The sequence below is a fragment of the Coturnix japonica genome, chromosome 14, assembly GCF_054131305.1.
Source record: "Coturnix japonica strain WE chromosome 14, WE-NBRP24, whole genome shotgun sequence".
Taxonomy (NCBI): Eukaryota; Metazoa; Chordata; class Aves; order Galliformes; family Phasianidae; genus Coturnix; species Coturnix japonica.
In genome coordinates, this window is record NC_140676.1 from 8192765 (window position 1) to 8218820 (window position 26056).

General features: G+C 38.8%; 1 protein-coding gene across 10 annotated transcripts in view; it reads right to left on the reverse strand.

The window, feature by feature from the left end:
* Window positions 1–618: 618 nt before the first annotated feature.
* Window positions 619–26056, reverse strand: part of ADAMTSL3 (ADAMTS like 3) — a 186763-nt gene continuing 161325 nt past the window's right edge. For all 10 annotated transcript variants that reach the window (XM_015873010.3, XM_085514963.1, XM_085514964.1 and 7 more), the window contains 10 exons: window positions 24645–24772; window positions 24221–24349; window positions 13348–13530; window positions 10627–10746; window positions 9965–10177; window positions 7463–7646; window positions 5296–5500; window positions 4408–4514; window positions 2723–2937; window positions 619–2223 (listed from right to left, as the gene is read on the reverse strand). In XM_015873010.3, coding sequence (XP_015728496.2) covers window positions 2114–2223; window positions 2723–2937; window positions 4408–4514; window positions 5296–5500; window positions 7463–7646; window positions 9965–10177; window positions 10627–10746; window positions 13348–13530; window positions 24221–24349; window positions 24645–24772 — 1594 coding nt within the window. In that variant the 3' untranslated portion in view covers window positions 619–2113. The remainder of the gene's footprint in view (window positions 2224–2722; window positions 2938–4407; window positions 4515–5295; window positions 5501–7462; window positions 7647–9964; window positions 10178–10626; window positions 10747–13347; window positions 13531–24220; window positions 24350–24644; window positions 24773–26056) is intronic.

A 26056-nucleotide genomic window follows, 5' to 3' on the forward strand; every position in this document is an offset into this window, starting at 1 on the left:
GTAGGCCTCAAACAGACAGGGATGTCCAGAGAGATTCCTTCACCTCCACTGCCCACCCTTAAGTGAGGTCTGGGAAGGGGTGGATTCTGGTTGCACCCCTTCTGGTCACTCAGCTGCATGGCATTGCATTGCATGCACCTGAGCTCCCCTTGTTGGCCCTGCCTTCCCACCAGGTGCTCAATCACTGCTTCAAGCTGTGACTTAGCATTTCCACTACAGGAACTGTCTTTTTTAAAATCCATTACACATACTGGAGATTCTGAAACAAATTTATTCATATAGCTATTGCCACCATCCACCAAATATAAAACATGGAGCTGTTCCACTGGCTCTAAGTGAACGCTTTGAAGGACTGACAAAGAAACCAAACTTTATTCCACCTTTTTACAGAATCCTCATTCTAGATTTCCAGGACTTAAAGCTGACTGCTCAAGCTGGGTCACATCTCTGCTGCTTCTTAAAGCCGAGAATCTGTCTGATAACAGCTGCCAAAAGTAAGAGCTAAGCTTTAAAAATCCCAGTATGATGGACGTGGTAGGTTGATAGCGTTACCCTTGGAATGAAAGCATGACTACCATGAAAATCACAGTAATAAAGAACGTCTGAGTAATCACGGTGTTGAATAATCAAAGTAGAGTTTATTTCAGAAATATCAAAACTACGTTGACGGAAGCAAAGTATCAGACACCTTCAGTTACTGCAGAAGCAATAAAATAATGTACAAAGGAATGTCATGCCAAGAGCAATAACAAACATTTACAGCACTGCTTCTGTATAGCATGCATATGTAACCAGAGACAAAATTAAAGCAACCAAAGAATGCTATGTGTTAACATCTGAAAACTTTAAATATAAAGGAAAAATATGAATAAGAAATTTTGGTAATAAGAAAAAATATATGTCCACAAATCTTTATTAAACACTGTACAAAACAAAATATTGCACTTTTAAATCAGACAATAAATATCTACAAAAAGTATATTACAAAAAGTCTTGGGTATTTTGTTTTTTGTTGTTTGTTTGTTTGTTTTTTTAATTTAAGAAACTGCTTAAACAATCCAGACCCATCACTGATTAAAAAGGTAATGATCAGGAATATCCTTACCTTGCAGTCAGCCTTGGACACAATAGTCCACATTAAACATTTTCTATACAGTAGTGCTAATCTAATTTTCAGTGATGCGCACCCATAGTGCAGGAATGCTGCTTCCCAAACTGTTCTGACAGCACATGCACTAATTAAAATGTAATGTAGTTCAGTAATGTAACAAAAGATCCAAGTCTAGACTCACATTCAGGCTTCCAAGAAGCGCAGTAGTGTGGAAACTACATTAAAAAACAAAGCAGCTATTTGCTGCCTTCTGTGGGGTTCCCTGTGCTTACAGCCCAAATGAGACAATCTGTAAGACAGAAAATAAGATATCCAGAAATTCCATAACCAGAATTCCTCAGCTTGCAAAGATTCACATGGTTAACAGTCATGATAAAAATTCATCTTGAAGGAAAACTGCTCAAAACTGATTTTTTTGGACTTCTCTATCTTCATAATTAGTAACTCTTCCTTGGACTTTTTTCCCTGTTAATAAAGTATTTACCTAAGACAGAAAATCTGACGCATTTTTTGGCCATTTGTTGGCTCTCTGTTTTACTGTGATAGGGACAAACTTTTGATTCACAGCTCTGACAAGGAAGCCCTGTGTCTAATTCAAAATCAGTAGCAAAGTCTAACCATGCCAGAACTTTGTACTTCAGTGACTGAGCAGAAGAACAGAACTATAGACAACTACACTTCATTTTTCAAAACAGATCTACTTCTGTTCTGAAAACTCTGCTGACATCTGCTTTGTCTACAAAACCAGATTTCCTAATTCAAACATGAAGATGTTCAACACCTTAAAAGTTCCACTGTAAAGAGTGGATAATAAAAGTTCCTGGAAGAAGTACCCTGCCCAGCCTACCAATCTGCAATACTGTTTTTTTTCATTAGCCCCAAGTTTCCATTTAACTGTTATGACTGATGTCTTATTTACAGGTATATAATTGGAGCAGGACAGTTTAATGAACCTCTCTTCTCATCTCTTCGCTGCAGCATCACAAATTTTCCGTAGACAAGTTACATTTCTTGACACGACTGACAACATCTTTGTTTGTAGACATCTATCAAGCATAACCTCAACTGCTTTGCGAATGTACAGTAGTGAGTTGTATCCTTGCATTCATCTTCTGAAAAATATATTTAAACATTAAAAAACTTTGACAAGGGACACAAGATGAACAGCAGAAATCATCATAACAACCAATGGGTTACTAGTAGCTTCGTAATTATTTTACATTACATTTCTGACAAGAACTAAAGTAGGTCACACATAAGTGGTGTGATCTCACTGCATTCATTTCAGAGACCTACCCCACCTTCCAGGAATTAACAGCTTGCTTGGAGACTCATGAATGACTCACAGCTGGCACTCATATAGGGAAGTTTGCATAAAACAACTTCCTACTAATCCTGCTTCTAAAAGAGCTTTTGAGGCTTTAAATATCAAACCAGCCTAGCCATGGAGAAAACTAACCCCAGCATTACCAAGTGTTGCTTGGAGAGTTCAGTTTTACCTCTGAGATGTACAATCAAATGCCTGCAGAATCACCAGCGTACGACTGTGAGACGCTTTCTAATATAAGTGCTGGAAACTATTGCTATAGATAGAAATAAATATTTACTTACTGCCACAGGCCGTGGCACTGCAGTGCTGCCAGCTCACTGGTCTCTTCTTCCATCCACAATACTGATCAGCCACAAGTTTGTTATTCTTTCTGTGTGCACAGTACACTCGTCTGGACTGAAATCCACTCCCACACTGCACACTGCAAGGCCTCCAAGGTCCTGTCCGCCAATAGACATCACATACTTCAGAGGAACAGTTTCTTCTGACAGCCGATCTGTGGGGAAAAAACAAATGGCAGTTAAATGCTGATTTTTATGCACAGAATCATATGATTACAGAAGGGACTTCTGGAGATTGTCCAGTCCAAGCCTGCTGCTCATCACACAGTAAACTAGACCAGGCTGCTCATCTCCTGTCTGTTTTCCAGTGTGTCCAAAGGTGAAGACCCCACAACCTCTCTGTGCAGCCTCTTCCAGTATGTAAGAATCCTCTGAATCATTTGTTTTGTTCTAAGTTCAATTTCCTGAACTTCACACCATGCCCATCCATCATGCCTCGCTCATGACAAAAGACAAGCATCTGTTCATTTAAACCAAAACGTGAAATAATGTTTTACCTTTTGGAAAATTTTACTGACCCTGAAAGGCTGAATATTGGATGCTGCAGGTGCTTTAAGCTCTCTCTTGAACACCAGTAATATTACTATGCTGACACAGAACCCTCTTAAGCGTTTGAAGTTGCCAAAGTGAAATCCTGGCTTATATTTGTAAAAGGAGGTTTCAGCATTTTATTCAGTGAATCCCAAATCTCCTTCTATGTGCCTCAAAAATGATTTGTAATGTTCACAACTCAGAGGTATGTCTATAGTAAAAAGTATGAAGAGCTGGGTTCTATAATTGAAAAACAGTGCCACGTATACATTTCATACCCAGCCACTGTTTGTTCTGCACTGCCCTACCTATGCACAGGTTTTGTTTCCCCTGATCACTATGTTAAGTGTTAACTAAATTATAGTGTTTTATAGACACTGCCTTCCATCCATGTGCAACAGCATTGCCCCAAGTGATTAACATTCTGAGGGGGGATGCAAAACCTGTATTCTTCCTTTTGTAATGAGCTATTTAGAGACAGTAAAACAAATTAACAGAATGCCCATAAAAATAATAATAATGAATGCAAAGCTTGAGTTAAAAACACTTATCCATTCAATTTTAGACCTAAATACATCCTTTAACCATCCTAACTTTTACTCCTTTAACAAAATTTAAAGGCAGAATTAAGTCTATTTATCTGGATAAGCACACCTTATTTAAGTAATAAATTTTAATTAAATTTTAATTAAATTGAGTTGTAAATTTACAGGGACTATAAAATAAAGCCCAGGAAAACTTATAAAACCTCTTCAGCCACAGAACTGAATAACAATAATAGCAGAAGGGAACTAGCTCAGCAGTAGTAACTAAGTTATGACAGATTGCTCCAGTCTGTGCTTTCTTTGGAAGCCAAGGTTCTCTCACTCTCTTTCTAGCTTTGCCTCCACAGGGGAGGACAATGATCAAATCAGTTTCTCTCCTTGGGTTCCTGAACTTTTCCTGTGTACACAACAGGGATTACTGTCCCCTTTCCTTGTATTCAATTCATGAGAAGAATTAGAACATTTATACAGTGTAATGTATGATTATGATCTCGTAACTTTAATTTGATCATCTACAGACCTTAACTTGTACTGCTTCTAATTACGTACCTCTTTCTTTCATCACAAGAAGAGTTTGGCATCAAAGATCCGTTATGAAATCGACATAAGAAGTGATGCTGTGAAGCTACAGGGCGGCCTACACAGGAACCAGAACACTGAAAAAGAAGACAAAAAAGAAGGTGAGAATGAAAAAGAAACCATCAAGTTAATTACAACAGAATCACACTTCTGGGCAGCTACTCAATTGCACAACCCAGTCAGAAATCTTGATAACTGCCTTCAGCCCTCGGTCCATGTCCTCAGTTCATGGTTCTCCAAGATACTGACCTTCCCACCCATTCAGAAAGATATACAACCTTGCCTTGTTAATATCTGTGTCTGGAATATGGCAACAGTAATTCTCACTCATTACTTTGCTTACTGAACAGTAAATACTGCACTGATAATCATAAAAGTCATATTAAAAAGGTTACTGCATAAAAAAAAGATACAGAACATAAGGAAGTAAAGTTTTCCACATTAAATAAGGATAACTGCTTTTGAAGCACACATTTGTCTTTGAGGACTTCATAAGTTCAGCTGCATTAACTGTGTTTTTCTAAGACTGTAATGAAAACAATATAATAGCTTAAAATTGGAATTGATAACATCGGATTAGGTCATAAAACATACTGAAACAAACACTTGGATTTCAGATCGTGCTCTGCTCTCAATTCCTTTGGTTTTGTTGAATTAAAGTAATATACAAACAAGAAACAAGGATTTCTAAGTCACTGTTCTGAAGGCAATTACAGCTAGTGCCACCAGCCTCCAGCTTGACTGTCAAGGTGGTAATGTGGTAGCAGCAGCAAAACAATACAGATGTTCAGACAATGGAATGATTACACTGATGTCTTTCACAATATGAGGAAGTTCCACACAAACTCTGCAACCTACCTGTTCTTTTGTCAGCGTTGTCCCTGCTGTACATGAATAACCCATACAGGGCTTCCTTCCCACGGGGCGATCTTGGTGTACACAAGCACCTGCCAGCACTGTCACCACGCTGCCGTTGGCTTTTACTTGCTGACAAGTTATTTGCCGGTAGCGAAAACCACTGCTACAAGTTGCAGAGCACTCAGACCATCCACTAGTTACCCACCTACAAGAACACAAAGGCATTAATAGGAAATATGAAAGCCTTGCAACCTTGCTGGTAGTTTGCAGTGACCTGTTTGCAAATAAAAACCAAGAGAGCTTGGCATTGTGATTTTTAGGTGGATATTTAGAGTTTAGATGTGAGAAAAGGCAGAATCATCCTTTTCAGTCCTCATCCAAGGTTCTAGGAACTTGATTAACTGAGCTCTAAGATACGTGCATCTCAATATAGGCTCACTCACTGTTACCCAGGAGGTGATAGTGGGTAAATCCTACAGTCACTGCTGATTTATTCCTTTTGTAGGGAAGCACTGCCTGCTATTCTATAACCTGTAAAATGCCTGGTACTGATTTAGTTACTATCAATGCAGTAGTAGAATTAGATGTCATAACTCATCCAAATTTATTACATCAAGATCCTGCTAGATAATGGCTCAACCAAAATGTTTTATTCATTGATTAGAAGTTGCAAAGATTTATTCTGCCTTCACAGCCAGGAACCCTACCAGGGAAGCAGCAGGTGGCAATATAATTTATTCTGCTTCATCTTCTCATAAATCTAGGATAGAAACATGGAATGAGACTATTTGTAGCTCCACTGTGATAAACGGAAAAAGATTCTATTTTCTTCAGCACTTATTTTCTTACAGTCAAAGATTTCATATTGATTCAAAGAAGATTAATCTTCTGCAATTTACCTTTTAAAGCTCAAGTTCTTTTGCAAATGCATGCAAAGCATGTCAGCAATGCACAGATTCGGCAAACATCTACAATGCTAGTTAAATACATGCCTAAACTCTTTACATTTACCTCACTGTACTTGGAAGCTACGCTGGAGAAAAGCAGATTAAATGCATGGCAGCATCCTCATAACTCTGTCTCCTCTGCTCTGAATGGATGGATTTTAGAGGGAGTGCTGCAATTGAGACTCTGTGTTTCAAACTATTCCTACTATTTTAGTATATTTCCACTGGCAAAAAGTTCACTTGTTATGGGCTGGCTAAATTTCAGACTTGCAATTAAGGATGATCTGGTTTTTTTGGCTTCTAGTAATGAATATAAACAAATTTATCCTGATATTTATCTGTTGCTATGTTTTCTGTGCTTAGGGAAGAGCTCAGAACATACTGGCAAGATGCACTCCCACAGCGTCACTTAAGGTCTTAACACCTCTTCCCAAAAATTTTCCAGTGAAGGACAGCTCCAAAACTCGTGCATGACTTCTCAAGGATTTTATATTGCTGACAAGTGAAGGCCAATCCCTTTAAGCAACTGAAGGCATTTGTTTAGAGGATACATGTAGTGCTTCTCACTAAAAACCCAGAGCAGCACCTTGCTGAGATGGAATGCTCAGTGCAACCAATTAAATACACAGGTAACATTTGGGCTTTTGGACCAGACACTATGGAGGTATATTTGCCTGTGATACAAATATTTTCTGCCACAAGAACTCTAAGTACATGAGCTGATTCAGCCAGAAAAGTGGCAGAGAAGCACATGCAACAAGTGTGACACTGTGTTGGGGTGGGGGAGGACTGGAGACAAATGAAGCATTGCAGATAACTATACAGCTCAGAGCTTCTCTGCCAGCATGAAGGAACAGGAGGTCAACACAGGCTCCACTTATCAGCATCCTGGCTGCTGTAAATGATTTTTCTCTCAGGGCACTGGCACAGATTCCTCACAACAAGCACATCTCAGAGGACTCCCGCAGCTTTCACAATGTTAGTGTGGTAGCAGCAAGACTTGTTACAGCAGCACGGACTTGTACATGGCCTAATTTATTCATCTGGATCACAAACTCCCCAACTGTGGTCTGCTTTCACACCTCTCATCCTATAGGGGTCACAATGAAATAAAACCCACATTTCCTACTCAGCATGCAAACACAGAAGCAACTTCAGGAGATTGCGAGCTTATCTTAATACAGATAGAACACATGGAAATACAGTAGGCAAGAGTTTACCTGGCAGGGCAGTCATCTCTGTTGCATGACTGGTAAATAATTGCTGGCTTTTGCAGATCTCTGCAAAATGATTCATTTACTTTCTGCTCCTCTGAATTCATGCACTGTAATTTCCTGGAGCGGGTTCCTGAATTGCCACAGCTTGCAGAACAAGTGCTCCACTCAGCATATTCCCATTTATAATCTAATTATCAATAAGAAACACAACCAAAAGTAGTGTGTAAGAGAAGCATTAAACATAGCTGTGTTACATTAATTGATATGGCAGTGAGACAGACATCACAGTCCCCATAGGAAAGTGAATATTTCAGCTTTGTGGGAAGGAACCAGAAGGCAGAGTAGAACGCAGTCCTACCCCACTTCCCCTGAAGTTCAGCCTCTGTATATGAGCACAAAGTTCACTAGAAGGCGAATGGGATCAGCACATGTGCACCTGAAGGGCAGAGTCTGCACACGGTAGGAACTGATGAACTTCTTTCACAAGTTTCATAACGTTTTTATACAATGAGCATTAAAAAGAGGAAACTGTAAATCAGGCTCGCTAGGTTTCCTGCTGCTCTACGCTAGGTTTATTCTAAAGAAAACTCACCTTACTCCAAACACTGCACAACTTTCAAGGTTTAAGAAAATCGTGTGCTAAACTACAGAAAATTACTTAACGCATAATTAGTTTGCCACGGAGGCCTCTGGCAACATGAAAAAGAAACTGGTTTTGAAGACCATTTTACACTGAAAATCAATCACCTCTAACAATTACAACCTTTATAGTTAGTCACAATCCCACACTTGCCCCTTCCCCCACCTTTTTTTTTCCTGACACTTGGTAAAAGATGAAGTACTGTGCAACGCTGACAGATTTTTATGCGATCACAGAAGGAGTCAGATTTTTCTGTAATAACCAAAAATAATTGATAGCTACCAGCTGTGTCCACAGGCTCACCCTTCCAGCACATAATGAATTCTTTAACTTATTGTTTTTCAGTGTTTCCTTATTACTTCTGGGTTTCTTAAAATAATACAAAAGGGCCTTTTTTCAAAGTAGAAACAGTTAAATTTACTGACTGCAACTATGATGGAGAGACTGTATTGTTTGTTTAACTAGGAAGATACTACTCAGAAGTACCCTCAATATGCCTACTGTGCAAAAACCACCAGAGGGGATTTTGCAGCCTTAAAAATGTACGGCTATCCCAGCGATGAAACGTTTACAAAAGCAACAATCAGAGTCAGAGCTCATGAAAGGAAAAAGGAATCCTCCCAGAATACTGACCAGCCTCACTGGTCCCAGTGTCCCAGCTGGACAATACAGATCAATACAGTTTAATACCCAGTTAGTTCTGCCCAGAAATTCTAACTCTAATGAGTTCTGAATTAGTATCAAGGTTCGAACATATTCTTTGATAAGTTCTATCAGGATATTTTACGATTTGTTTCATTAATGTTTAGATGTCATTTTCAGACTTATTACCAAAAGTAAACATTTTGATCATTATACTTCAGTAACATTACTTTGCCACCTCATTCACACAGACTCAGTCTCACTCACAAAACTGATTCAGTGGCTGTCCCTGAGGGGATTTACAACATCTCATCTTAAATCTTCTTTCATTCCTTTGTTCACCCACAATAAGCCAAATTATACAGTTAATAGATAAATAATACATGAGAACCTTCAATTTCAACAGACTTCTTTTTAAATCTGTTTTGCATCCCCTGAATACAGAGGATGTTTGCTTTTTTTATTAACCTGTCAAATGGAATTCTGTGTTTTGCTGCCAGGATCTTAGGATCAAAGTTCTTAACTCTGAATTTTGAAGCCTAGTAGTTATAATGCTATTAATTTCAACAGCGCTTTAAATATTTACATGCTTCTTGAAATGTCTGCAGACACAGCCTACTGTGCTGCTGCTCATTCATCTGCAATCCTCAGTTCCACCATGTTTGGAAATTTCCTAATGAAAGTGGAATTGTGCACAAGCACATCACATAGGAGGACATTATAAAATGTTCTCACAAGACTTAAAACCTAAACTGATAAACACGCAGGGTGCCTCACTGCACTGGTATGTTTAAGGGCGACTATAATAAGACGGCAACCACACTGTAATGATGCTTAAATATTGCAAAGCTATTCTTATTGTCTTAAGATGGCCTCAAAGCCTGATTTGCTTCAGTTTGGTAGCAATTGATATGATTTGCTAAAGTTGAGAAAACCTACCTGATTTCAAGCAGCAAGACAACTACTGAGCCAACATCCTCTGAGATCAGCAGCTGCACTAAGAAATGAGCAAACCCACATCTGCCTGCCCAAATTCAACTCTGAGAATGGATGTTGTCTATTGGCTTAGGTGGGATTGTGCATACAGGTGAAGTTAAACATGTTTTAGCGTATTACTTTCTTATTATAAAAGCAGGTTAGGGTTCAGGGAAGTCCATTAAGAGTGAAAAGAAAGTAGTATTAAAAAATATATATAAGAATTTGTCATATAATTTTCAACAAACCTTCCTTCTTGACATTTACCCAAACTGACACTGGTTTTGCACTAGCTGAAGTCCAACACTGGAACTGCCCAGCGAAGTGACCCGAGTTGGTGTTCACCTCCAGGATGCGACCCCCAGCCAGGATTCGGTATTCCAAGGCTTTGACTTCCTCAATTGGATTACCTCTGAAGAGCCAGTGAACAGTGCTTCTGGAGCTGGGAAGCACAGGGCAACCTAAAAATTAATGGTATTTTAGCGTTTTTTACTAAACACAGCAGCTGCATTGGGAAGTTTGGACATAATTATGTAAGACAGTGATATTCTATACAAAAGACCTCACTAGCTTAAATAAAATCAAGGACATTCATAAATTCACTGAAGTCCAAGCTGTCATCCTGACCATCCCCTGAGGGTTTTCACCTTGCATGCAGCTATCACAGCTCTTTATATTTTCCCTTGCAGCAAGATCTTACGTATTCCTTTAATATATAACTGAAGAGGAGTAGTTGGAGAGCGATCATTTAAAAGGAATTAGGATTGTACTCCAGAATCCACCTTTATGCAACCCCCCAAACCTGGACTCTTAGGAATCATCCCCACTTTCACCATGGGCCCCTTCTTTTTTCTCTTTTTTAATGAACAAATGTGATCATTCAAATGGGAAAGCATAAAAGACAACATACCTATTCTTAAAGGATCTCCAGGTACTACACTAACATTTGTACCGATTCCAGATGCCATTAGGACACGTTTTTTTCTGCTTCCCTTTGATAGTAAAGTATTATTCTCTGTAAATCTTTGTTCTGTAAAACAACATGCAAGATCTCTTCTTAGGAAGACTTACATAAACATACTAAAAAAAATTTAAAAAGCATCCAAAACATTTGTTATGAAGAACAACAGTGCTCTGAATTGACCAACCTACTGATTGAGTTGTTTGTGAAGCAAATATAGCTCAGATGTGAAAACAGGGAAAAGCACAAAATGCTTACAATGCCCCTGCCTGCTTCTATCATATTTAAGTCTGTTGAACTGTATGTATTTATTAGCAACAATAAGCCATAATATAATAAGCTATAAGCTGTAACATCAGTTAAAGAACAGCATTTACAGGAAGTATAATCTATTTACTGTTTCAGAACGCAATGCTATTTATGTTTTAATTGCCAGTCATTCACACACACAAAGTTTAAGAAAAATATTTTTTCCAATGGCTTTAGGCCAATTCCTCTCTCTTTTTCTTTCTTTTTTTTTTTTTTTCTTCTTCTTCTTTTTTCCAATGGAATCATGGCAAAATGCTACAATTAAGAAAGACATATTTTGAAATCTCATTATGCATAGTGCATAACATAGGCAGAGTCATATACCTATCACTACAGCAACTTGTCCTTTTCATCATGTGCCAGATGAGCTGCCAAGAATATGGGCAATCTGTCAGTAACACACAGTTCTTGTCACGTGGTCCAGATTTCCATTCTAATGAGCGTATTTAATTATCCATGATTCTCCTTCCACAACATTTTCAATCATTTCTTATATTCTAACTTCTTTGGGTTATTTTCCATTGACTGGATTGGATTATTTAAGATTTATCCTCAGTGCACAAAGTCTGTGTAAAGCCTCCTGCTTGCCCTTGTGCAAAGCCTGCTCCAAAAGTAATGCCTCCCATTTTATGATGTTGGCCCATAGAGCAGAGGCAGATGTTGGCGGTATGACAGTAGAGATTGAACCTTCCCATCAGTATTCCATTTTGTTGTGTGACAGGCAGTAGCAGAGGAGTAGTCTGACAGAATGAAGACTGATACAGAAGTGCGTTTGAAGCAAAGGTATGTCATTGAATTCCTCAGTGAAGAAAAAATAGCATGCACTGACATTCACTGATGCTTGCTGAACATTTATGGAGACCAACCAGTGGATGTGAGCACAGTGAGGCGGTATTGGTGTGTTTCAGCAGTGGAAACAGTGGGTCACTCCACTGGTACACATTTTAACAAGCATGGTATGGAGGCTCTGGTTCATCACTGATAAAAACACAGGGCTAATGGCAGTGACTGTGCTGAAGCAAAGTGTTTTGTAGCTGAAAATCCTCCTTATCAGACATTGCTGTTGTGCTATTTGTATCTGTTGTAACTTCCATGGAAATAAAGAGGAGGCATTACTTTTGGAGTGACCTGCATAAATCCTGAAACAAAAGTCTTCACAGAACTACATTGAGATCAGCACCATACTGGCACTGACCAGCGAACAGTTACTTCCCTTGTCAATTCTTAGCCACTTCTACTAGAAAAGGCTGTACAAATTTTGCTCTACAGCTCAGCTGTAGGAAAGTCAAAAAGTCTGACTTGATGTTGCTTTGGACAGCAGTCATTGCGAGCTGCAAATCCTGACAGAAGAAAGTCCTCCCATTTCACCACAGCTTTGTGTAGTTAAAAAAAACCCACAAAAATAAAAAAATGCAGAATTTGGCATTATTTTGTCTACTCAAGATCTATTAGAACTAATGCCATTTGATCACCATTGGAAATGAGGTTCAGACTCTTGTGAGCGAGCTTCCCAGTCACATCATTATAATATTCCTCTTTGGAACATGTGAAGTTTTGACCTAATCCAGGAAAACTGAAACCAAGGCGGCAGCTTCAGTCTACACTCATCTTCACACAGAGACTACTATTATGTCTTTGGTTTGCCTTCCTTGGCCAGCGGATCCAAACATACCTAATCTGCCTTATATGTGTGTTTAAGAAAGAGAACTTTGTAGCAGGATTGTCCATGTATGACTGGGTTGTACTTTGTACTGCAAAATGGTGAGAAAGTTAATATCCAGAGCTGGATAATCCACTTATTGGAGTTATTTGCAAGGCACGGTTGTATTACAGAGTATTGTACTGTTTATCTACTTACAAGTCATTTAAATGCAATTTTTTCTTTACATTTTCTAATTTGAGTTAGCCGTTAATATTCAGATTCTTTTTAGTCCTCACTATTCCTTTGTTTTATTGGCCTTTATGATTAAAAAGGAAACAACATCACCTCTCTGCTTTCATTTCACTACATTTCCCTGTAGTTTCCTGCAGCCTACCTCATTTCCCTCTATTAAAGCACTGGGCACAATGCAATATGACACTGGATTTATTTGTCTAATGTGTTTCCAGGCTTAAGGGCTGACACTTAATGCCTGGAAGCAAGAAGATGGACCAATTTTTGAAGAAGTCACACATGAAACTGTACCCAGATGAAGTGCTACAGGAAACACAAAACAGTGAACAGATTCCAGGGAGTCAGATCCAGTCAGACATTCCAAGTTCATAAGGAAGTGCTAAATAATCACCCACACCACCCCAAACTAATTTATCACGAAAAAAATCTTAAGTGTTATCAGTAAGAAATTCTTATTTAGCACCTACCATGTAAGTGCAGAATGGAAGTAGCCTCAGCTTTTCCAAGAGCATTAGTTGCTCTGCATGAGTATGTTCCTGCATCTTCTTGGGAAACATTCCTCAGAAACAAAGAGCCATTCGAAAGCAAGAAAGAATTAATTTGTAGGATGCCTTTCTTCGCAAACCATGTCACATTTGGTTGGGGAACACCTTTAAAATGTAGATAATTAAAATATTCAGGATAAAATAAAATATATGATCTATATTGCTGTTACTATAACATACAAGAATCATCACTTCCTTCATCATTTCGCAGATAATGTTAATGACACTGCAGCAAAACAAGCAGTTTTTCCATTCACAGACAAAAACTTTTTTGTTTGAGCCCTATTAATAGTTCAGCACCCTATTGAGAATAAGGGTTAAGCACAGTAAGGCAAGCTCCCAGAACACCTTTAGAAGCTGCTACCAGTCCTAAAAAAGCCATGTGCTCATGTATCTCTCCACTAAAGGATTTAAGACTGCTAACCTCAGTCAGAAACAATCAACGTAACTATCTGCATCCCAAAATGCAGGAAGGAAGGAATTAATATGATGAAACGAAAATAGAAAATGAGATAAAATATTTCTCTCGAAGGAAAAGTTTTATATTCATCAATTAAAACAGAAAATGCAACACCCATTTCTGACCCCAGAAAAGCCCCCTGAAAACTTCTCCATCAAGCAGATGTCATAAATGCAGCTTGGAACAATGGAGTGTGAGGGAAATGGAACAGAAAAAGCTATTAAGAACTAAATTAGGGGCTCAGTTGTTAAGCAATCTCATTTACCATGCTACAGAAAGCCAAAGATCTATCGTCCTCCCTACTGCTAAGCTTCAGTGCTGAGATATTCCATACTCAAAGAAAACTTGTCATTCCAAATTTTAATCAGTGAACAGACTTTGGATACTGATGTTTAATTAGGTGGTTTTTCCAGTTGCACAATATTACTTCAGTGGAAGGTCTTCTACTGTTGTTTTCTTTTCCACAAACATGTGCCTTAAAATGATATTTTGAGAACTGGCAAATCAGGCACTTCACTGTTTGCACTCAAGTAGAGCTTCCCCAGCAGGAGTGCCCTCTCAAAGCTCCAAAGCCCAGGAGAACTCAGTGGGTAGGTCCAATATGTGGCACGATGACCAGCCTCAGCAGTGAGCAAATGCACAAGGTATAAGACAGTCAGAGTGGTTAAACCATCGTTTAGCTGAGCTCTGCTTTCTTGTCTAAATATATTGATCAGTGCTCCCTTAAGGCTACCAGAATGGGTCCTGCTATAGAAGCTGACCTGAATGTGGGACATTTGGAAGTCCCAGCCATACTGAATGCTAATTCAGTCTCCTCTCTTCACAGATCATTGTGCAGTATTACTTTACAGATGATGTCTTCATGATGTGGAATAGCCTTTAGGAACAACTTCAACATTTCGATCACTGGCTTAGCACTTCCAATGCACACCTCAGGATTTTCCTTTACTGTAATAGGAACCAGACATATTTTTTGGATCCTGCTATGTCAGTGAAGGAAAAAGCTCCCCATACCATTTTGTCTAGGAAGACAGCAGACAGAAACACTCTCCTGCATAATCATAGTTTTAAATTCTAGGCAATTTACTGACTGTTCAGTGCTTTCAAGCTCACGAGATTGTGATTTACTGAATACAATTGTGCAAAACAAGATACAGATCTGCAGAGCACACAAGGGTCCAAAAAAACCAGGCTGTTTTTCAAGTTTCCAGAAGAAGCTTTATGCCACATCAAAAAATCCTTTCGGAATTAGGAAGAATTCTTGTTCTAAGGATCTTTTTTCCATTATATTCCAGATTTCTGGCTAAAATGTATCATTCTCAGACACATTTTCCTTTACACTGTATTTTCCACGGCCATTCAGGCATATACTCTCTCAGTAGAGATGGGTTGAGGAGGTGCCATAAGGATGCTGAGCTGAGGCCCACAGGTTTGCAGCCAGCCTACCCTCACTGGCACCAAAATCCTGCATGCTCATCAAAGCCAAAAATAACCAGAAGCAGCACAGCTGGAAAAGAACCAAAGTCAAAAGATTTAAAGCTGAATTCCACAAAACACAAAAACATAAAAATGCCTGCAGAGGGTTGGATTTAGGCTTTTAACCTCGGCCTCTACCAAAATTCAGCCCCAAACACCATCCCATGATAGTCTTCCCTTTGCTTACATTTAGAAATGTACCCTGTTCCTGGGATTTAACTTAAGTAAAATGTTTCTGTCTTCCAAACTTGGTTTGTATTTATGCCGGAAAAATTGCCATGTCTCTTCTCCTTTACCTCTCTCTCATTCAAAGAGATGTTGAGTCTTAAAACCTGGACTGGAGTTCAGTTTGCAGAAGAAATCTGCAGAACAGCTTTGCCTCTCATTTTAAATTCAAAATTGGGTCACTGTCACATACCCTTAAGTCAATTTAAGCTACTAGCAAGTGATTCCTCTTCCTTTCTCAGAGAAACTGCATATATTTCTCTTTAGGGGAAACAAGCAAGCGGTACCACACACACACACACAAGTAAATCAGACTGTTTCTCAAGTGAATAACGTGAATACACAAGTATAAATTTCAAGTCTAAGAAACAGAAGGGAGGAGAGAGATCTGCACAGCAGTCCAACTGAAATGCATAGTTAATCCACCAAGTAATCTTAGATGTGCTGTCACTTACAGGAGAAGTGGCAGAATAGTGCATTTAGAAAAACAGTTGAATACAGCATGGAAACCAATACTATTAAGCATTACGTGCCATTAAGATACGTTGTCATTATAATGCAGAGCTAATGTTATCTTGATACCTTCAGAGCGCATTTATAAATGAGTTTATGCTGAAAACAGCAGTGAGGACAATCAGAATACCTCCATTCTATCTCAAAGTGCCAAGAAATGAAATTAAATCTCAGTTAACAATTTCATGTGAATTGTGCACAGTCTCCCTCTGAACTGGCCTCCTCACAGTCACTTCTGAGGATCCTTCACGTTTTTCCATTCCATTTTTCTATTCCTCCCCTTTCAGAGAGGAGTTCAGGGACCTGTAACAGGTAGGTTGTACTTATCCTGCTGGAGTACAGAGAGCAGGGATGGAGCAGCTCTGCACACTGTACAGGCAGGACATGGTAGTCTGTTAGAAAGCAAGGGTTTCCACCTCTGCCTTTCAGGTGAACCCAGAACTGGAGAGCACAAACATTATGTCAGGTTTTCAGAGGCCTGAATCCAGAGAGATGCTGTGCAGAATTCTGCCAGAAAAAAAAAAAAAAAAAAAAAAGACTCGTGCATATACTATCTCTTCTGGAGTTCCTGACAGGAGAAACTTCTACTGCTGGAGGATTCCAAAAAAACAACACTATTTTTACATTCACCTTTCTGTGTTTAAAAGTTCTTTGCATAAATCCTTCCCACAACACAGCCAGCAGTGCAATCCCCACATGCAGACACCATGCATACGCTTCCATTGAAAAAGCTTCCATCATGCAGACTTTTGATGCCTTTCCATTTGATAAATGACCACATATTTACTACTACTGAGACAAGATGCTGCTTCCCTCCCGGCACTTGGCAATGCACATTGAGAGAAGTCTCATTCAGCAGCTCTTGTGTGAAAGTGGACAAAGCACACAAAGCCCACATTTCTCTTGTGATAAGACTCTTCAGTCCTATGACACACACCAATTTTCCCTCTCAGAAATGGCACGACACAGTACAAAAATGCTATCTTTCAGTTTGTAACCTTGGAAGGAAGTCATTCCCTATCTACACACAAAAAAACCTCATTGTTTTCAGGATGAAGAATTCCCAGTTTGATCACCAGCCAGTACAAAAACAAGAGGTAAGAGATGGCCTGTAGCCATCTTTGTTTCCTTCATACCCCAACCCCACTCAGATGTAAGCTGAAGATGAGCCCCAAGGTATCGACTCACCCAAACTGCCAAGGATTCAGAATCCCTGAGTACAATTTAGATCCCAGTCAGATCTGGGGGTGGGAGACGCTTTGCTGACTTCAGCCAGCAGCAAAATTGAACAATCATATGATATGGTTCCAAGTCAGGAAAGCACTTAAGCACAGGATTAAGTCCATCCCTAATAGGGAATGCAATTAAACACATGCTTGAAAGTAAGGCATGGCTACAATTGTCCTCTGTGAAAAAAAAAGATGCATTCCTGAACGGAGACCTTCTCAGACATAGAAAAACCTTAAAAATCAGAATCTTAATCTTGTAAAAGATCCAAATCCTCTGATGTTAAACATTTTCTACTATAGACCTAAGTGGCTATAAAACTTTAAAATTAGTCTAATCTATTTTTCTGACCCCAAGAACAGGTTATTTTCCACTAGCATTGGAGCAGCTCTAAAATCCTCAATGTTCCATGAAAAAAAAAAAGTCATTTTCCACCATCAGTGGCCCTGGGACAGCAAATGTTATGGAAAAAAACTCCAGCTCCGGATGGGACTGTGAAGCACGTGTTTGAAAAAGGAAAAAAAAATAGGAATCTGCACTATAGGGTGCCCTTAAAATATTCAGTGTTCAAAAACAAATTTCCTCCAACCTTGAAAGCCCTATGAAATATTACACACCATAAAAATCTTGGCCTACTAACTAGTCGCTCTAAAACACTGGATTTGTCTTCAGATATTTTTCCCCCAGCTATGTAGAATCTCATAAAGTATTCTGTATTTCCCATTCAGGAGCAAGGCAGAACTGAGGAACTGTGCTGGCACAAATCACTCTTTGCTGCACTTTTCTGAAGGCGTAGAGGATAACTACGCTTCTCTACAGTTAGAGGATAACTTCATGCGTCATCTTTCAGAGGAAATGATTCTGGGTCTCAGTGCGATACACACTGAATGTCATCTAAGTCTGCACCCCTAACACCTACACTGGATGGATCGGAACTTAGCGTCCAACTTCTTCGATTGATAAACCTTATTTTCTTCTGCAGAAATTGCAAAGTGCAATTTTCATCTGAGTTATGTTTGAGCAATCAATTTCTCATGGACCCTAACAAACCTAAGGCATATTGCTACTGAAATTACCTGCATGGTTCTTGGCAACTTCATGGGGAATAATGGATGGACAGAGTGAGACACTTTGGCACTCGGTATGATCCTCCCACCTGCCTTCTGATACAGCCCTGCTCCTTTGCAATCTGTCAAAGCTATTACCTCTACTTCTTCCTACCAGCCATGCAACAGTCCCTCTTCCTGGGTGGCAGCAGCATCTGGCAGGGTTCTGATAGACTTACCTACAGCTGGTGACCTCCTTGGAGGGGTTCCTGAAGCAAGACCCTTCCTCATCCCACCCTTGCTGCAGCTCTGTCAAGTGCTGTTTAGTTCTCTGGCTGTGAGCTCAATGAGAACTTGATCTTTTTTCCAGCTGCAGAAGTTTAATGCTAAGATTTTTCAAAACCAGACGTTTCAAATAAGGCAACTAAATAAGGTCTGAGTCAAGTGTAAACTCAGAAATCACTGCTAAGCAAAATTTTCTAGTCAATCCCCTGCAAATCCTTCATTGGTGCACTTTAGAGTTCTACAGGTCAGCACTACTATCAGCGGCACTTTCACGCATCTGGTTAGTAATTACACTTTCACTTTCCTGGGTAGCCATGGCTATAATGCCAAGAACCCTGTCAGTTACGCTCATAAACCAGACACGCTCAGGGATTTGGACAATATAATTTTATCAGAATTAAAGAATTACATACACACTGATCACTTTTAATCAGATCTGAAGTCCATCTATGCCAGCATTGTGTCCAGTGATGGGCAGCTGAGCAAAGAGAACTAAAATGATGACATTTATTGAATGACACTTGCTCAATATATTTTCCTATCTTCATCAACCAGAAGTAGCAACTAAACCACATACATGCTCCTTTATTATTATCTCTCTCCATATTTTCTGGCACCGCTGGGGTGAAATTAGCAAAACTGCAAACAGGACTCACCACAACCATTAAAAACTGGCGATTTTCTGATTTGCCTGTTTCTCTGCCATTAGTTTTGATTTCCCATTATGGTCACTGCCCAGGAGCATGCCAATGCTCACCATAAGCACTGCACAAACCTCTCTCTGAGTGGCAGTCATTCAGACACAATTTCTCTCCACATTTAACATTATTTCTTCTATACATACATTGATTCTGAAAATAATTCTGAACACTCTCTGACCTTATTTAGCAATTAAACACTATCAGGGTGATCCTTGTGCAAATCCTCATGGAAAACTTTAGACCTGATAAGCCTTTATAAATCTTGTTCCTTCACACATTTCACTAACTATTTCCATTCTTTACAGAGCTCTTATTAAAGAACACAATTCCTGGAGCGAAGCCTTGGGGCACATTGTGATCTCGCCTCACTATAAAGATGTAACCACGTGTTCCTCTCCTGTACTGATGACCACAAAACAAGGTACAAACTAGTGAGATAACCTCTTATACTATTAAGCCTTTTTTTATAGATAAAACTTTGCCTAGGGAAATTCTTGATAGTTTCTTACTACCAAAGTAAGAAGTGCCAGGGGAATATCTACATGCTTGCTCAGCATTCCAGGAACTCTAACAGAGTTTTGAAATCTTACCTTTTCCTAACAAAATCCACCTGAAAACCTGAAGTAAAAGCCTATCCCAGAGAAGCTGTGCAGGACAGGGAGAAACACACATCAAAACAAGCAATGGTGCAAACCATGCCAATTCATGTACTTTTCCCCACGAATTACATTGTTTCTATCTACATTAGCAAGTGGTGGAGATCATCAGCAGTGTATGTTCACACTGCTTTGGAATACTGGGCAAGTCCCTCCTGGCCCTTGGACTTACTGTCCTTGAGTATTTGAGGGTAAAGCCTGCAGGCACATCGTTCAATTCAGTTTCATCCGAAAGGATTCAGTTATTAGGATCCCACACTGTTCCAGAACACAAAAGAAAGCATAACTAAGGGGGAAGGACCGAAAGATTTACTACAATGCCTATGCCAGATCCAAACTAAAGCTCAAATGTGGGTGTACTCGTAATAAAAAGAAGCACAAAATCAACAGATTTCCCCATCATTATATAAATTATAAACACACTCATACTTTCCTCATTAAATAAAGCAATAGTAACCCCTTTAAATCTTTGAAATCTATTAATTGATTTTAGAAAATTAGCTTTTAGAAATACACACACACACAAAGAAAAGATACAGTGTGCTACATAACAAACTGTTATTCTGTGCTGAGATGTCTTCTGAGGAGTTAAACATAGAAGACAAAAAACTGCATCAAAGTTACATTTGGAATACAGTGGGTAAATGAAGGAACAGATGGAAAATTGGATTCTAGGTTTATCTGGATCTGTTTCAAGTTCCAACAGTGACAGCAAGTAGCCAGCCCATCTTTATGAAACCTATGTGAATAAAGATGACTTTGATTCAGCAGGCTTTGTATACTTCTCACTCCTTTTTAAAATAATATGCTGTTCTTTGAGAGTCAAAGCATATTCACAGGTATATAGAATTTGGATCGATATAGAGTTTTGACACCTAGAAGCCTCTATCTCAAGATATTTCAGAGATGCAATGCAATGTATAGAGCCTAAACATACACATCAGTATACGTCCTATCTGTCCTTTCACCAGAAGGTGGCACACAGCGCACATTTTATATATGTATTTTATATATACACATCTATATGTATGTATTATTTTTAATCTTTTTTTCCTCTTCTATTTTACTTCAACTTAAAACTTTCAGGGTTTTGCAATAAGTGGATTCTGACAGTTCTAGTTTATTTTAGTAATAACCACAAGAAGATATTTTCTGAAAATACAATAAATGCTATCCAAGAGCAGTTTGGAGCAATCAGTATTGATATTTATAACATGTGTGTTGATTGAAAAGGTCTTGGCTGTAAGAATGGAATATGAATCTGTCCAGAATGTTATAAGTATCTTCTAGCATATGTACGTTTGGGAGCTATAAAAGTGAGTTTATTATAATTAGTGGAAAAATGTTTTATTATACCTTTAGAAGATAAAAGAAGCTGACTCTACCAGCATCAGCTATTTAGCTACATTTTCTTGCTTGTTACTTCTAGTTTTGTTTTTCGGATACACTGATTTTTGGCATTTCTGAATGTTTACCTGAATGCAGTTGTGCAAGAAAGACTCTCAAAGGGACAAAAGGAACCAAATCAGTGACATGAAAAGGAAGAAAACTGCACTCAACTGACTAACACTGTATGTAATATTAAACTTCACATCCTTTCCATTAAAAGCATCAAACAAGAGCTGTCCTGTGTAGCCTGGCCTAATGAATCCTGAGCCCCTGAAGTGGAACATACCTAGTTCCCTTTTGGATTTAAGGAGCATTTTGTACAGCTGTTAGACAGCCAGTACAGGAAGCACAGAAGTTAATCTTTCCCTACAACTTTAGCTCCTCTCTGTCTTTCACAGCCCTTTGTCACATAGTTGGGTAGGTCTACCTTCAGCTGGAATTCCATTCTACAGCACAATGCTCTTTCATAACTGAACAATTTACTTACCTGTTTTGCATATGTATATCGTTTTTATATCTTTCATAAAGAAGAACTTAAATAGATTTTTTGCAACTACACACAAGATGTAGAACTCAGCACATGGATTTGTTCACAGAGAAAACTATGGTTTGAAGAACCATAAAGGGTTCTAGGCTATTTAGCCTACAGGAAACAAACAGAAAACAACCCAAAAACCCTTAGTAGACACTGCAGCCAAGAAATGTAAAGGTAATTTAAGAATTCTGCCAGTGGCATGGCACTAGTATTCTTCATGAACACAGGATACCTCATTCATAATACAGTTTTCTTTTGCTCAGCTATGTTGTGGGCTAGAAAGAGACCAACAGTTCTGATGTATCCACCCGACATTACTGAGAAATCTGCATGGGTGAATCTCTGCTGATGAATACAAACAAGTTTGGAGCAGAACATGAAGTTGTATGTGAAGACACATGTGGCTACTTAGAAATATTTTCTTTACAATGGACAAATAAGTTGTTACCACAAAGAAAACATATCCTTCTTCCTGAGTGCTCAAGAGAATGGACAGTGAGCAACAGGCACCCCAGAGCTGGGGTTAAGGTCTGCCCGACACTCTATGGGCTCTCTGTTGCAATCACTTTTTAGTTACAGTCTGCCCTTAGAGACCCTCAGCTGTTAGACAGCCATCATTCGAGCCATTGTTTTTAGATTAGATATTCATTATGAAGATGTACTGTGGGCTGTTACTTCAAGGAGGAGCTCACTACTGTAAAACTACATCTGATGAGGAAGGAACTCTTGCAGACAACAGATCTTTCAGGGTGCATAGACATATTAGTGTGCCTCTTCTTATTCAAATGCTCATTTGTCTGATAATTCACATGATATTTAATTGGCCCTTACATCAAAGTTTTTGTTACAGTACACTGCAGATGGACAAATTTTTGGGTCCCACCCAATTAGACAAATATTAGCTGAGTATTATTAAGTTCAATCTACTAAAGTCAGTAGTATATTACTTTTCACTAAGAAGGGGAGATCAGAAATATCTCTTCTTACATCATTTCATAAGTTTTTCTGCCACTAGGTTAAGTGAAATTTTAAGACAGGCTATTTCTGTTTTATTCACAAGCAGTAATACTTACTTCCTTGGCAATGACAGGAAATAAAGCAATTAGATAAATCACTTTAAAGTCAACTATAGTGTCTTACCATAGCTAAAGTTTGGCTCAGTAATATACACAATACTAAAGCATTTGGAAATCTATAGTCCCAAGTGAAAATATTAATTTATATTTAAATTGCTAACTGCTTACCCATCCTAACAATATTAATATAAACTGTGTGACACTAACTCTCTGCTGAATTTGAGATATAGGTCAGTTATACACCGAGTTGCCAAACTGTAGTTGGAAAATCTTACTTCATCAAAAACTCGCCTCGGTACAACAGTGGAGTCACATGTCCTAATGTACATTAGGCTGGCGCCACTATAGTATGCAGAACTATTTGCATATATACTTCTATCAGTACCCTGGTACAGTATCAACACTTTCTGATACACAGTCCTCCAGTGTGAAAGGCACACTGACTTCTCTGAGGCCTATTTGTATTCAACTGTAATGTTCACTGTTATCAGCAGTTTCATGTATGTTCAATAAGGCACAAGAGGCAGACCTTCACTTATTAAATATCTGACAGAATACTGCTACTCTAAGTTAAATTGTACAAACTGAACTTAAAACGTAGCACTGGTGGGACTTAAAGAATCCACCTTTCCTATAGAAAGGCCTAGAAAACAAAATAAAGCATTGAACTGCTTATTGCACATAGCTCCTGAGTAACAGCAATGCTACTCGACAGATGTTGTGCTAGACAATAAACTCTCACGACTCGGCACTTTTTGTTTCCTTACTGCAGCTGCAGACTGATGGCTCTAAGAGGTAAGTTTACCTCACTGTCAGGTTTAAAGTTCTATTAAACTACGGCTGGAGATTTCATTCTCAGTTTTAACAATGGTCTAGACACATGTGCAGCTCAAGCAGGGATAAGGGAAAGTCTCTGATGAGAGAGTCAGCTGGCTATGCCTGCTAATGCAGCAATATAGTTGTTCACTTTGGTGGGCTTTAAGCTCTGTAGCGGAGCCTCAGACATCGTGATGGAAAGAAAAGCACTTTCAAAGGAAAGCCAGTTTGAACACATAACACATACATGTAAACTACAATGACAGGACTGTTGGGTGACGTGTAATAGTAAACAACTTCTGAACAATGATTTGCTGCCTTTGCTGGTAGCTTCCTTCAAATTTTTCTTATTTGAACATTACAAAGAACTTCAGAGGAGTTCTTGCTTACCTTTCACAGGACATTCAACTGTGATATTTGCTCCAACTTTTGCTACAATTGTACCTCCAACAACTGCAGAGAGATTGCTGGCTTCCAGATTCGTTACATTTGACATGGAGAACAAGATGACAGGGACCTCTTAGAAGGGAAAGAATGAATCAGTTTAAAAGCATTATTTGACATAAGTATAGATTCATGTTTGACACAGAACTCTGTTTGCAAAGAACCAGCCACAAAATAAAGGTGGTATAAACAGAGACTCTGTTGTGGTCTGCTCTGGTTTTAGAGCAACAAGGCTGTCTCACTGTTGCCTGTTAAATCAGGCAGGATTTCATGGACTGATTGCAAAAGAAACTATTTCAAGTTGGATATGGGATAGATGTTTATACATAAAATGAATGCATGCCCAATTCTAAGGATGCTACAATCCTACCTGCACGCAGCAGTAAAGATGTTTCCATATCAAAACCAAAGTCATTAACAACCAGACATCCATATGAACCAAGTTCATTTTCAGTAGGACTGAGAATCTGCACTTTTCCAATGGTGTCCAGGATAACTCTGCAGAGTTTTCAAGAAAAGACAAATGTCACTGCCCTGGGACAAACACAGCTGGATCTTCTTGCAAGAGTTAGAGTTACAGCAGCAAAATTCCTCACTAGTAGTTTATTGTTTTGGATCAGTGCATGTAGAAACAGTTCTGCCTGCTCTTTGGTGACAAAAGAAGTGTTAAAGTATACACGCATGGAAGGATCTTCAGATATCCTTCCTCTGCAAAGCCGCAGTGTAATTACAGCTCTTTGGAGGACAGCAAGTTTTATTGCTGCTAACCAAAAACTCACAGGAACAACAGCACAATTAAAAGTATTAGGCTTGGCAAGAAATCCATTTCTCCAGAGCAAACTGTTTTCAGCAGAATCATAGAGTTCACAAACGTATGGTCTAATCCAACTTCCAAATTAGTGCAGTTTCTTTGTTAGTTTTAGTATTATCATCATTGAAATCTTCCACCAGGTTCCTTGGATATTCTACCTGCCATCTCAGGGGTAAGATATGAAAGATGGCTTCGCAGTCTGAGAAGAGACTGAAAACTGCAGCCTTGATGTTTCATAACTCTCCCTCTTGTTACCTATCTCAGCAATATGTTATATGAGTTATGCCATGTACTCATCCAGAAGGCCAGCAGATTTGGCATTCTCCCACAGAGTACACTTACAAAAGGAAGAGATGGACAAAAACATCTTAAAAAAGTACTTGCACCTCAACCAAACAAGTCCTCTCATTCACATCTGGAAGACAACCCTCTTTCACAAACCTAACAGATATACAACCTGCTTCTCTCTTCACGGCCTTTTTCTGCTGCAATACATACATATATGTATACATACATATACACACGCATGTATAAACACACATACATGCACTCTGAAAAAACAAGAAAAAAAATTGCTTGCCTATATATCCTCAAGAGAAAAAACACCAGCTAAAATAAAGGTAATTTATGAAAGTAGACATTAGGAATCAAACGGGTGTTCACAAATAAATAGAACAACATAACATGGAAAAAAGAAAGTATCGCCTACAACAAATTAGTGGGAAATTATGCATGGTTCGCAAGGTAAACATAACTGCTGGGAGTTACGTGGTTCCAAAAACATTTATGCTTTTTATAATGGCTTCGTTTGGTGTCCTTGCTTTAATTGATAGCCCTGCAGAAGTATATTTTTCTTGGCTGTGTAGTTAACCAGTTAACTATGTTGAGAAGTATCCAAAAATGTCTTTATCGTTTCAGAATCATCTTTTTCATTACTCAAACTACCTACAACTCAAAGAGGCTCTCACATG